Here is a 12,567-nt window from a genome sequence, read left to right on the forward strand (position 1 = left end):
CCTCAAGCGACGGTATACGTATCTTACGTAAAACGTAATTTACGTACATAACTCCGAGAGTCGTCAAAATTGTAACAGCTTGCAAGTTGCCTATGAAACAAAGAAAGTGTATTTATTTGTCAATATGGTGATTTTATGCATCAGCATATTTTTTTTCATTAAAAATTAATGAGGTATTTAATGGTGCTATAAATAATTTCAAAAACTGCAGACTCACTCAATCTAAGACTTAAATGGAGTGTTTATCACGTTCGCCTCACTTTATTTTCTCAATGTGCAACCCAATTTGCATTATGAATGCATACTGCAACAAAACCACATAAAGGCGTAATTTGAATGACTATTTGAAATAAAAAAAAAAAGAAAATAAGATACAGTACCAGTAAACACTCTTTATTTTACAGTAATACTGCCCATGTTGGACAGATCATTAAATTATCATCAAACAAACAGGCACATTGATTCAGGCTGGCTTATATGATAAGAAATAGTGGTCTATATCTCAGTACCTTTTCAGTTGAAGCACTGCATTAAATACATCACCTCGCACAAATGCACACTCATCCAACATACACAAAAAGAAAAAGTATGGCGATTAAAAATCAGTGCATAATTGGCCGAGTCACTCTTCTGTGTCAGAGCTCTCTATAGGTTCAGTGTTGTGTGTCAGCATGTAGTTGTCCATGTCTATGGAGGGGCAGTTGTGGATGGAGTAACGCAGACGCTCGGCCAGGACCGCTTGGCTGGTATACGGTGGAAGACGCAGCAGGAAGAAGCAGGTCTGAGCCGTCGGGAGGCCATTGACAGGCTGGGGGATATAACAGGCAAAAAAATAAATACATATATACATATATACATATATACATATATATATATATATATATATATATATATATATATATATATATATATATATATATATATACATATATTATCACTACAATATCAAATTACTATTATTACTATTATTCACAATTATAAGTGTATAAACAGTACAAAATTAGCTATGATCAAATGTTTAATGTTTTTATTTGTTTTAATTTAAAATCCCCTAAAATTAACACTAATCACAGTCTATTCTTTTTATCTAGCATATAATAGTTAATGTATGCATATGATTTTATTATGATTACAGCATATAAAAACAATCTAAAATAAAATGACTACATTCATTTGTTATTTATTTGCGGATAAAAAAATTTTAATTATGAAAAGAAATGAATTATTTGCGTACTGTACTTTTTACTTTTTACGTACTGTAATTTTTTACTCTGCACAGTTCTATACTACTTTATTATATTTTTTTGTTTAAACAACTCATTTTATTTTTAAATTTCATCAATTTCATTACATCTAATTATAAGACTTTATTTAGTTAGAATTTTTTTAAATACATTTTGTGTATATTTTGTATTTTACCTGTTAATTTGATTTAATTTTACTATTTTATTAAAAAATAAAGAAATAAAAGCATTTATTGATTTGTAGCCGTATCATTTTACAGTCTTGACTCACCCGGTCCACCTTGATGATCTGAAACTTCTGCGTCATGTCTGCCGGGTTGGACGGCAGCCTGGACCTGCCAGAGACGAAGCGCAGGAAGAGCACCCGCTCCTCATTGGTGAACTCCTCCAAGCTCTGCCAAAACCAGCCGACCAGCTGGTGGCTCTCTGTGATGTCGCGGTAGCGCACCAGCTTCTTGAGCATCTCCACCGAGACCTCAGGCAGGCCACACACCAGCTGCTCCAGCTGCTGGGCCGTCAGCAGGGAGAGGAGGGGCACGGGGATGATGGTGGACATGCCCTCTCTGCATGCGGACACCTGGACAAAAGACGACGTCAGCTTTGGGGCTGTGATGATGAAAGACGGGGGATGACAAAGGGAGTACATGTGGACATGACAACAACAGCAACAGTGGACGGGATCACTGTTTGTACTGGATTACCACCACCTGGTCTTTAAATTTGTACTAGTTATATATAGTATGTATGTATGTATGACTATATCATATTTTTACAGCATTTTTGGTCATTGTCATTAGGACATTTTCTTTTTTATTTGACACTGTCAAAAAAATAACCTAATACCAATACCAGTAACAATAACAATAACAACCATAATAATAAATAAATAAGCGAGTAAAGCAAAAATATGACATCATTAATTCCTTCAAACCTGAGAGTCCATTTCGTGCAGCCTGTACTCCAGAGCTCTCTCGACATACTCTGTCCGGTTGGAAAAGTTCAGGGAAACGTTTTGACCTCCAGGAATAACCGGTACCAGCCTCCCATCTGCACTGTGGGCCATGAACGAATCCAGCGGTATCATCTTCGGAAGGCAACACGGTACGGTTAAAATGGGATGGCTATTGGACACAAATGGTAAATAACAGTTGAGACATCTCACCACATGGAAGTTCTCCTCAGTGATGCCGCTGTTTTCCAAGTGGAGAATCCCTTGTAAAGTGCGGTAGGTGAGGAGGTCCACCTCCTCCAGGTCTGGCTCCCCCAGCGGAATGGAGCAGAGCTGCTTCCACACCCACGGCGCCAGATGCAAGTCGAGAGGCTTCTTTGTGCGGATGGCCACGGCCATGAGGATCCCCAGGAAACGAAACTGGATCATGTGATCTTTGGAGAGCGAGGCCGGGTTCAGGAGGAACCTGTTGGGACACAAGGCCAAAGCTTGAGGAAGCTGTTTGAAACTGGACGATTTAACTTGGGTTGCGGTTGGACGAGAAACTGTGTACCTGTCAGTGTGACTGCCCACGTCTGCAAAGCTGTTGGGTGTATGGATCAGTAGGTCCACCACGCCGGACTGCAACTCCTGGTCAAAAAACAACAGATTTCATTATTGAGAATGTGCCTGGTATGCTATGTTTGATTGTTTGTCGTACCTGGCACATCTCGGTGATGGTGTCATCAAAAACCCCTCCGGCGTCGTCCGCTCCCTCGCCGACCAGCTTTACCTTCCAGGCCCTGGATGGCAGTCGCAGCTCCAAAGGGTTCAGGCCCACCACTTGCTTTGCAATTTGCACAAAGATGGGCTTGCTAGAGCGCCCTCTGCAGGTGGATTAGGGACAAATACATAAACCATACAGTGACAGAATAAGGTCAACTAGACTGTGGACAACAAATAGACATTAAACCAGTCCACAATCTGACATACCTCGTAGAGATGCGCTTCACAGTGATCTGCGGGCCGTACGTTTTGCCCTGGGTCATGGTTCTACCAATGGAGCGTACTAGAGGCAGAGTGTTGACCTTCGGTGATAGGAGGCCTCTGAGCTCGCCGCGGACAATGGCTGCCGTCCCCGAACTGTACCGTGAAGTGGACACCTGAACGCCGATGAAAGTGGGGACAAAGGAAGGCAATGAAGGAAGGTGTACTCCAGAGTAAGAGTGGGACAAGGCCTTTGTCTAGCTCTGCATGCGCTTTAGAACGCCTTTTGCAATATTCAGCTGTTGGTGTGAAACTCATGCGTGTTAGACGAGCCATACTGTTGTTTCCAATTAATTCAATTCCTATTAATGCTGGCCAAGCTCCTTACCGCTATTACAACAGTGGGCCTGTTGCTGATGTGTTGTGCAATTTACTTGTTAAAAAATGGCCATGTCCACTTTCTCAGGCACTCCAAACCACAGAATATGCTTACCGGAGTCTTGGCATCCAAGTTAAGCAGCCTCCATGACTTGTACATGAGATCTGAGAAGTGGTAGAGCACCCTCAGGCGCAGGCTGAGCAGATCAGGGCTGCAGCCTTTCAAAGTGTTGTACTGGGGAGGGACAGACTGGGGAAGACCGAGCTGGACACTTCTACAGCCACCTAGAGACGATTTATTATTAGTATCACCAAAGTTTGTCTGTTTTAGCTTCAGGAATAGGTGAGAACCTGAGGTTTTAACAGAGGTAGAAGGTGTGGTCCATGCTGAGCTGTGGCAGCGGCCTGCAGAGATCTGTCTGATGTTCTTCCCGTGGAGGGCTGTCACAAGGGTGGGCTCCTTCACCGGGTTGGAATGGCCGAGACCAAGCTGGAACACACATGAAAGAGGACATTGAAGTGTTCCGGTATTCATTAAAAGTCCCTGCTGGAAGCTCAATAAAGCCATTGAGAAGATGACTTTCTTGTACCAATGTCAGAGAAGAATATAAATCAAAGTACAAATAAAAATTTAATTAAATGTCAGAAACCCTACTTTAACTCATTCAATCCCAGGCATTTTTCAAAAGACAACCCCTTCAGTACCGGCCACTTTAGGCAATTTGGACCGATCTTTCAAGGCACACAGAATATTGTGTTCTATGGCTATTTACATATGGAACTTGCCAAAACAAAGATTCGACTCCCATCTTTCATCAGAAAAAAAAAGTTTGTTTCTACCTTTTTCCGTTCTTTAGTAATCAGCAGTAGAACATAGGTAAGTTTCAGGAAAATATCAGTTGCCGACTAAAACAGGGAGAAAACCAGTTTTTTGTGAAAAGATACATAAGTTTCACTTTGAGACAAATATTTTTTTCTTTTGTGACAGCTAAAATATATAAACAACTATACTAAGATAAACAACACAAAAAGGGGTTATTTACATCAAAATAACAATTTATTTAAGAATATAACACCATTAACTATTTACAATTTTCTAATTTGGAAGTGAACTATGTGTGTGCACATGTGTGAATGCGTAACGTTATGCACGCTACACTCCTTCACGCTCTCTCACTTCCTCCTCCCTGTCAGGTGTGACTTTTCCATTGAAATGACCCTTCCGAGCTTTTATTAAATGCACTTCTGCCACCTTGTGGCCGTTTTTATGGCTTAAAAGTGTTCTGAAATGTCAATGCATTAATGCAGAGCTGCATCATCACCTCTTTTTGCCTCACGTGTAAAAAAATGTAAAAGACATAAATACGCTGTTGGGATCGGGCGTTTGGGATTACACAAACATGTAAATATGTCTTTGGTATTGAATGAGTTAATAAGGGAGACTTTTGTATGAGTTGTGTAGTTACTGTATATTCTCGAGGAAAAGAGCAAGACAAAAGTGTGTCATAGAGGTTACCTGTCCATCACTATTACAACCCCAGGCATAGACGTCCCCAGTGGAGGACAAAGCAAGAACGTGTTCACAGCCCAGGGCCACGTTCTCTATGAAGAGCCCATCCAGTGCCGGCACCACCTGAGGACATGACCTGTTCTTGAGCATGGAGTCCGGCAGGCCAATCAGACGCTCTGGTGGATGAACAGACAAGGAAAATACAGTACAATATCTCTTTGCAAATGTATGGTATATGACTTCATTTGAAATTCCAAATGTACCTTGTCCAAATGTGTACACGTGTCCATCACAAGCCAGCGCAACAGAGAATTGTGTTCCGCAGCTGACCTTCTTGATTCCTTTATTGCAAAGCTGCTCCACTTTCTGAAAATATGAGCGGCAAAAAAAGCTACTCACTTAGCGATATGTCCCACTCTTGTATCATGATAAGGTAATCAAAACAAGCTGATATACCTGAGGATAGTATTTTGCTGTTGAGGAACCAGTCCCCAATTTCCCATAATCCCCATCTCCGAATGCCCACACAATCATACCGTCCACAGACAAGACCAAAGTGTGGTTGAGGCCACATGACACCTGCGAAAAATCATCAATTATGTCTTTAATGTGATTTACCTTATTAAAACATTATCTTTCCCTAGAAAACAGTTAATAAGATGGGTCGTCTTATATTCGGGGACTAGCAGTTTTCTGCATGCAAACCGCCTACCAGTGCGTACGTCTTTCAATGGTGGTCCATGTAGCATTCATTGTATTTTCTCTCTCCAAAATAGCACAACTACGTGACTTATTATTTATCGCTATCTTGTTTTTTTGTCCATCATATTTGACTGTTTTTGTCAGTATACAGCTCACTTTTCGTTTAGTGACAAAGCTCTCAACATCGCACAACCCATTGTTACCTGTCCTGTGTCTTGTGTTCTATGACCTCCTCACATATGTAAATATGGACTTTATATGTCCATCACTGCTGTGAATACACACTCAATGTTTGCAAATGAAAAAATATATCAAGAAAAAGAAAGATTGTCTCATATTCAGATGGTCTTATATCCGGGTCGATTTGATAATTAATCTCCAAGAAGCAACAAAACAGTCCACATCGGTGTTACCTGTGCAACGTGGTATCCCTCCAAAGCAGCCACCCTCTCAGGGAGCACCTTGTTGGACGTTGACCTTTGACCGAGGCGGCCAGATTCGCCGCTACCAAAGGTAAACAGCTTCCCATCGGATGTCACCACAGCAGAATGTCGGAAACCACAGGCAAGCTGGGACGAGGAAGGAGAAGGCGGTGAGGTTGATGCGTCTACTTCACTGGCATCGTGTATAAAACAACCTCTACCTGAATGACCTCTTCTCCTTGTAAGGCCTCTATTTGTTTGGGTCTCCTCTGTCTTTCAGTGTTGCCATGTCCCAGTTTTCCGAAATCGCCATCCCCCCAGCTGAAGACCTCCCCGGTCTCGGTCAGGGCCATGGAGTGTCCGTCTGAGCCGCAAGACGTCACCAGCTGGGTCACCACGTAACCTGAACACAGTTATAAAGCTCATTTAGGTGTACTTCCTCATATAAAGCCAGGGACATTTATTTACTTGACGGCAAGCGTCGCTTGTATTTATACAAAAACTATGGCTAATGACATAAGGATCTCACCTTGAAAAGCGCATATAATAGTGGGGACATAGAGATCATCCGAATTCCCTTGTCCCAGCCTGCCATACTGTCCTTCCCCTACGGCCAGCACGGTTCCATTGGACTGAACCAAGAAAGTGCAGTTCTGACCGCACACCACCTGAAAAGACAAACATTAGTAAAGAGGAGCCATTGAGAGTGTGCGTCGGTGTATAATGAGGACCCAAAGTACCTGTTGTGTCTGTAGAAGAGTGGCAGCAAGCGTAGGAGTCATGGGGTTGGTTCCCATTCCCGCGAGCTGTCCATAGCGTCCGTTCCCCCACAGGTACACCTCACTCTTGCCGCCTCGCTGCCAATCCTGAGGAAAATATGGCAAAGGGTTCATCTGAGCAAAGGGATCATAGGGTTGAAAAACCTGTCCATCTGTGTTTTTTCACCCTTATTTTTTCCTCAATCAAGGATTCAAACTACAAGCAGACGCTTTTCTATGCAAGCCGTTATATGCAAAGTGTAAAATACATGTTTACCTCTGGTCGGGTGGTTGCCCACGACATCAGCTGTTCATCCATCCTGAAGCTCCACTTACTGTTGTCCTGCAAGACGAGACAAGTACCTTAACATCCGTCAGCAATTGTAATTTCACTCATATCTTTGTCTTTGTGCAATGAACATGCATCATTACCAAGGCTTTTGAGATTTCAGACCAATCGTTATCTTCAAATTCTGGAACGGCAAATGTTTCTGGGAAGACGATGCCGCTTGCGATGGCCTCGGCACTGCGCACGGTGGTGGCGTAGGTGGTGAGCCAGCTCCATTCGGACGGGCAGGATCGAGCGTTGGGGTTGATGTGATGCGGGGGGCAGGGGTAACGGCACAGGTGTTCCTCTAAGGACAAACCAACAGCCAGGGAGGCCAGACTCTGCAGGAAGGCACTGTGGATCAGTTGGTCACCTGCAGCTACGTGGGTCTGCATGAAGACAGTCAAAGTCACCTCTTCCGACAAAAACGTGCAGCAATACACAGTATGTCCTCAAGTAATAATCGTTAATGACCCGCTCGTAGGCATACTGGTCCTGCAGCAGCAAGGGTAGCCTCTCCAGCAACACTGACAAACAAGGAGCCCGATGAAGACCCAGGATGCTCTGGCTTCTGAGGACCATGCGACAGAAAGCCAGCACATGATTCTGACTGATCCAGTCCGGTGTGCAGCAGATTAACAAAACATCCTAGACGGGAGGGGGAAAAGTGACAAGGATTTCCTCAAAAGTTGGACTGTATTGCGGCGTTTTGGTATAATTTTAGATTTTACAGTGGTTAATTTCATTTTACACTTGTATCGCAGTTAGACAACCCCTTCAGTACCGGCCATTGAAGACGATTTTGACTGATCTTTCGAGGCACACAGAATATTGTGTTCTATGGCTATATGAGCAGGGAACCTACCAAAAGAAAGATTAAACTCCTGTCTTTGATCAGAAAAAAAAGTTTGTTTCTACTTTTTTCCGTTCTTTATTAATCAGCAATAGAACATAGGTAAGTTTCAGGAAAATATCAGTTCCCAACTAGCAAAAAGAGGAAACCAGCTTTTTGTGAAAAGATACATTTCAAGCATAACTTTCACTTTGACACAAATATTTTTTGCTTTCGTGACAGCTCAGATATCTGAGCAATTTTACTAACATAAACAACCCAAAAAAATTGTTGGGATCAGGAGTTTGGGATTACCACAACGCAGAAATACGTCTTTGGTACTGAATGAGTTAAGAATGTTAAAACATGAGATGAGTGTGGTGTATGTTTTTTTTGCGCCAAAATGACAAATTATAATAAGGAAATATATCTTTTAGTCAGTTAATTTGACAACAAAATGAATGAATCAATGAAAATGTGAAGTAATTTATGAAATGTCAATTTATTAATAGTATTTGGAAGTAAAAACTGAAATAATTATGTTGACTGTATCAATGTATTTATTTCATGACCAACTGACTTATTTAATGACCGATTTATTCATTTCATGTCCATTTTATTAATTTTATAGCTTTTTAAATCATCTTGCTGCAACATATTAAAAAGTACCATGAAAATTGTCTTGAAATGCAGCATGAAATTTAAAAACAATGAAACCGTCAAGAGGTGATCTGACTGGTCGAGCCGCAATGCAAGCCACGCCCCCAGTAAATGGCTCCAATGTGTTGCGTCCATGAAATAAAAGGCCATTAAATAAATAAATAGGGTCAATAAAATCATTTCAGTTTATAGTTCACAGTTCAGTTAATTCATGGACAATTTCATAAATTATTTTTAGATATTTTAATTGTGATAATAATGGTAATAATCCTTACATAATATATAAATATATGAAATCGGTTTTGTATTTTTATTTTGACACATTATTATTTTTCTGTTGTACTGTTAACAGCAGTTAACACTACGTGACCAAAAGCATTCAAGTTACCTTTGACCGTCCAAAGCAGGCGACAACACCCATTTTTGGAATCCAGGTAGTGCTGACAACGGACCCCAAACCTGTAACGGTCTGTAAGATTGAACCATCCTGCAAGCGCATACATTGTTACGAACCTTAGACACACATATTTATTGTTTGAACTGCAAATAGATGAACGATGTTCTCCAACCTGCAAGGACCAGACATTGAGCAGTCCCCCTATGCCTCCAGACACTAGAGCCATCCCACTCGAGCAAAATGAAAGCGACTTCACTGCTGTGATGTGGCCGTGAAGAACAAACACGCACTTTGAACTGTCCTGAAACGCAAGAAACCTGCGGGTAAAATCCAGATATCAAACTTAAAAAAAAAAAAAAGCTATTAAGGAAGCAGGAGACCTTGACATTGGTGCTTCTCGGCTCTCTGGGGGAGCTGGACAAAGGTACAGCAGCACCCCCTTGTGGCAGCGTCCAGACATGCACAGAGCCATTCTGGCAACCACTGCAAGGGAAAAGAATAAAACAGTTACATCAAATATTGCAGAAGCAGAATAAAGTGCCAACTTACACAGCCATCATGAGCATGGGATCCGGGGCTCGACCAGGAAGTGGGCACCACACTGCGACGTTGACGGTACAGGGATGTACGAGGTAGTGGAGCGTCACCCATGTTCCCCCTGAGAGTCCCACAATCTTCACAACCTCTGACTTGCCCAAACAGAGCAGTAGGTGCCCTGTGGGATCCCATTTGAGGGAAGTGATGCCATCCTGTGCAGACAATTTTTTATGAATTTTAGCCTTTTTGAACTGTTTAAAATTAGAATATAGTGAATTAGATGTGAGGTAAACCTGGTGGACAGGAAGCACCACCAAGGGCTCATTCTCGTAGGTCTCTGTTGTTGCCAAAAGGACCTTTCCACTGGGGTAGCCCACTGCAAATGGCTTTTCCTCACCGTGCCAAGCCACACACTGTGGAGCTAGGAAAGACCACAGGAGGGAGTTCTTGCTTTAAGATATTACACAAAAAATAAACATCCAGGGCTCCTTACCCTCCGTCATGTAGCAGTGGGTGAGCTCAGTGGTCTTCACAGTCAAGTCCAGCTCCTGCATGGTGACACGCAGCCAGCAAAGGGAGCCGTCAAGCCGCCCCATTAGCAAGTTCTCGGTGGGTCTGCTCTTATAAGCACCAGGCTGCTCCAGAAGCCACAAGCTGAAGGCCGGAGCCCAACACAGCGCCGTGACCCGAGATGACTGAGCCTCCGTGTGACAGTGAGACCCTGCAGACAAGACACATGGTCATGACTCATGCTGGAGGTGGACCACATGGCCTAAAAAATGTACTAGTACTAGTATGTACTAGTATCTATTTTCGATGGCCGAGTGGTTAGCATGTTGACCACACAGTCAGGAAATCTGGAAGATCTATGTTGAAATTACATTCAATGGTACATATACAGTATCATACACAATTGAAGGACGCCTGCTGGGATATATTGTGGTCGTCACGTTTTTTTCCAATAGATACAATTCGGTTTTTCAACAGTAAACAGTTATGACTTTGTTATCCTTAACTTAACTGAACCTGAATCTTTTATCAAGCAGTATTATGAACAATTGAAGGATGAATGGTGGGATACATTGTGGTCATCCATAACTGCACATTTGGAGGTATTTTTCATCATGTATCATTTTTGATACCTCTAATCTGACAGTGAATGTATACGATATATGTTATCATTACATCCGTGTATAGTAGTGAAGGGAAATTAGTTATATTCAAGGTATATTAGGAAACAGGCCCGTTTACCCCTGATGTTCATGATGGTGACGTGTTTATTCTCCGGGGCTGCCAGGAAGTCTCCACCTGTGCTCCAGTACACGGGTGACATGTGATGACATCTGCCTGTTCTGCTCTCGGAGCTCGCTCTGTCTGTCTTACTGCAGATGAGAAAAAGACGGAGAATGAGATTCAGAAGCAATTTGAAGTACTGTATTGATCTAAATATAAGACGACCCTATTTTTTTTGAGTGTCACAGCTAAACCTCTCCAGGTGTTTGTGTGTGAGTGACAGGAAGAAAAGCTTTGATGCATGGGGAGAAGTTGTAGGTGCCACCTGTCCGTTTCCATGTATAAACTCTAGAAATTGGTATTTCAATATAAAACAACCCCTTTCTTGTGTTGTTTATGTTGGTATAGTTGTTTAGATATTTGAGCTGTCACAAAAGCAAAACATATTTGTGTCAAAGTGAAAGTTATGTTTGAAATGCATCTTTTCACAAAAAGCTAGTTTTCTCCCTTTTCCAGTCGGGAACTGATATTTTCCTGAAACTTACCTATGTTCTACTGCTGATTACTAAAGAACGGAAAAAGGTACCGGCCGCACGGTGGTCTAGTGGTTAGCACGTTGGCCAACACAGTAACAGCTTGGAGATCGGGAAGACCTGGGTTCGATTCACCCCTGGGCATTTCTGTGTAGAGTTTGCATGTTCTCCCCGTGTGCGCGTGGGTTTTCTCCGGGTACTCCGGCTTCCTCCGACATTCCAAAAACATGCAGGTGAGGTTAATTGGCGACTCTAAATTGCCCATAGGTGTGAATGGTTGTTGTCTATATGTGCCCTGCGATTGGCTGGCGACCAGTCCAGGGTGTACCCCGCCTGTTGCCCGAAGTCAGCATGCCCCCGCGACCCTAATGAGGAAGAAGCGGTATAGAAAATGGATGGATGGAAAAAGGTACAAGAAACTTTTTTTCTGATGAAAGACAGGAGTGTAATCTTTCTTTTTGTAGTTCCATGTTAATATAGCCATAGAACCTTGACAATCAGTCAAAATAATCTAAAATGGACGGTACTGAAGGGGTTGTCTTTTGAAAAATGGCTACGATTGAATGCATTAAATAGAGACAATAAAATTCATATTCGAGTCAATACAGTACTTTTTTATTTTTCTTATCAAAACATGTCAAAACATACCTTGATATGCAGGAGAAGGTGGTGTGCAACTGTGCATTGTTTTCACTGATGCTCCACAGCTGCACCACTTTATCCTGAGAGCATGTAGCCAGCAAATTCTGCTCGCTGTTCCAGAAACAAGTTGCCATCTAAAAAGAAATAGCTATTAAGACCTCTTTGCAAACATTAATAAAATTTATATCACCTTTACCTTATTATAATGTCCTTCCAGCCTTTTGACGGGACATTTCCGCAAGTCTCCAGCGAGGTCACTGTAGGTCTGGGCTCTACTTGGACTGTCCCGTCCCGTTACCGCTAAAGCCTGCACCAGTCGCTGTGCTGCCCACTGGCGGTGATGGCTGTTCAACATGGCAGAGAGGACGCACGCCGCCAGAGCGTTAGCCAGCTCAAGAGGGCCCACTCTGGATCCTCGGTGAGGGGAAGGGCCTGCAGGTAAGGAGGCGGAACACAGCCCCTGATGCCCTGCATCT

At 42.6% G+C, this 12,567-nt stretch overlaps 1 protein-coding gene across 7 annotated transcripts in view; it reads right to left on the minus strand.

The window, feature by feature from the left end:
- Positions 1–236: 236 nt before the first annotated feature.
- Positions 237–12,567, minus strand: part of LOC129169963 (probable E3 ubiquitin-protein ligase HERC1) — a 48,282-nt gene continuing 35,951 nt past the window's right edge. For 6 of the 7 annotated variants that reach the window (XM_054756984.1, XM_054756982.1, XM_054756987.1 and 3 more), the window contains 28 exons: positions 12,288–12,565; positions 12,098–12,225; positions 10,935–11,065; positions 10,177–10,404; positions 9,977–10,104; positions 9,696–9,895; positions 9,527–9,629; positions 9,319–9,447; positions 9,138–9,236; positions 7,732–7,905; positions 7,362–7,646; positions 7,207–7,272; positions 6,912–7,037; positions 6,701–6,839; positions 6,393–6,574; positions 6,163–6,318; positions 5,504–5,626; positions 5,311–5,413; positions 5,054–5,223; positions 3,889–4,027; positions 3,653–3,822; positions 3,166–3,335; positions 2,894–3,059; positions 2,747–2,823; positions 2,407–2,659; positions 2,176–2,328; positions 1,516–1,821; positions 237–808 (listed from right to left, as the gene is read on the minus strand). In XM_054756984.1, coding sequence (XP_054612959.1) covers positions 623–808; positions 1,516–1,821; positions 2,176–2,328; positions 2,407–2,659; positions 2,747–2,823; positions 2,894–3,059; positions 3,166–3,335; positions 3,653–3,822; positions 3,889–4,027; positions 5,054–5,223; positions 5,311–5,413; positions 5,504–5,626; positions 6,163–6,318; positions 6,393–6,574; positions 6,701–6,839; positions 6,912–7,037; positions 7,207–7,272; positions 7,362–7,646; positions 7,732–7,905; positions 9,138–9,236; positions 9,319–9,447; positions 9,527–9,629; positions 9,696–9,895; positions 9,977–10,104; positions 10,177–10,404; positions 10,935–11,065; positions 12,098–12,225; positions 12,288–12,565 — 4,568 coding nt within the window. In that variant the 3' untranslated portion in view covers positions 237–622. The remainder of the gene's footprint in view (positions 809–1,515; positions 1,822–2,175; positions 2,329–2,406; positions 2,660–2,746; positions 2,824–2,893; positions 3,060–3,165; positions 3,336–3,652; positions 3,823–3,888; positions 4,028–5,053; positions 5,224–5,310; positions 5,414–5,503; positions 5,627–6,162; positions 6,319–6,392; positions 6,575–6,700; positions 6,840–6,911; positions 7,038–7,206; positions 7,273–7,361; positions 7,647–7,731; positions 7,906–9,137; positions 9,237–9,318; positions 9,448–9,526; positions 9,630–9,695; positions 9,896–9,976; positions 10,105–10,176; positions 10,405–10,934; positions 11,066–12,097; positions 12,226–12,287; positions 12,566–12,567) is intronic. The other variant, XM_054756985.1, reaches the window with a different exon arrangement.

This window comes from Dunckerocampus dactyliophorus, chromosome 17 (genome assembly GCF_027744805.1).
Source record: "Dunckerocampus dactyliophorus isolate RoL2022-P2 chromosome 17, RoL_Ddac_1.1, whole genome shotgun sequence".
Lineage (NCBI taxonomy): Eukaryota > Metazoa > Chordata > Actinopteri > Syngnathiformes > Syngnathidae > Dunckerocampus > Dunckerocampus dactyliophorus.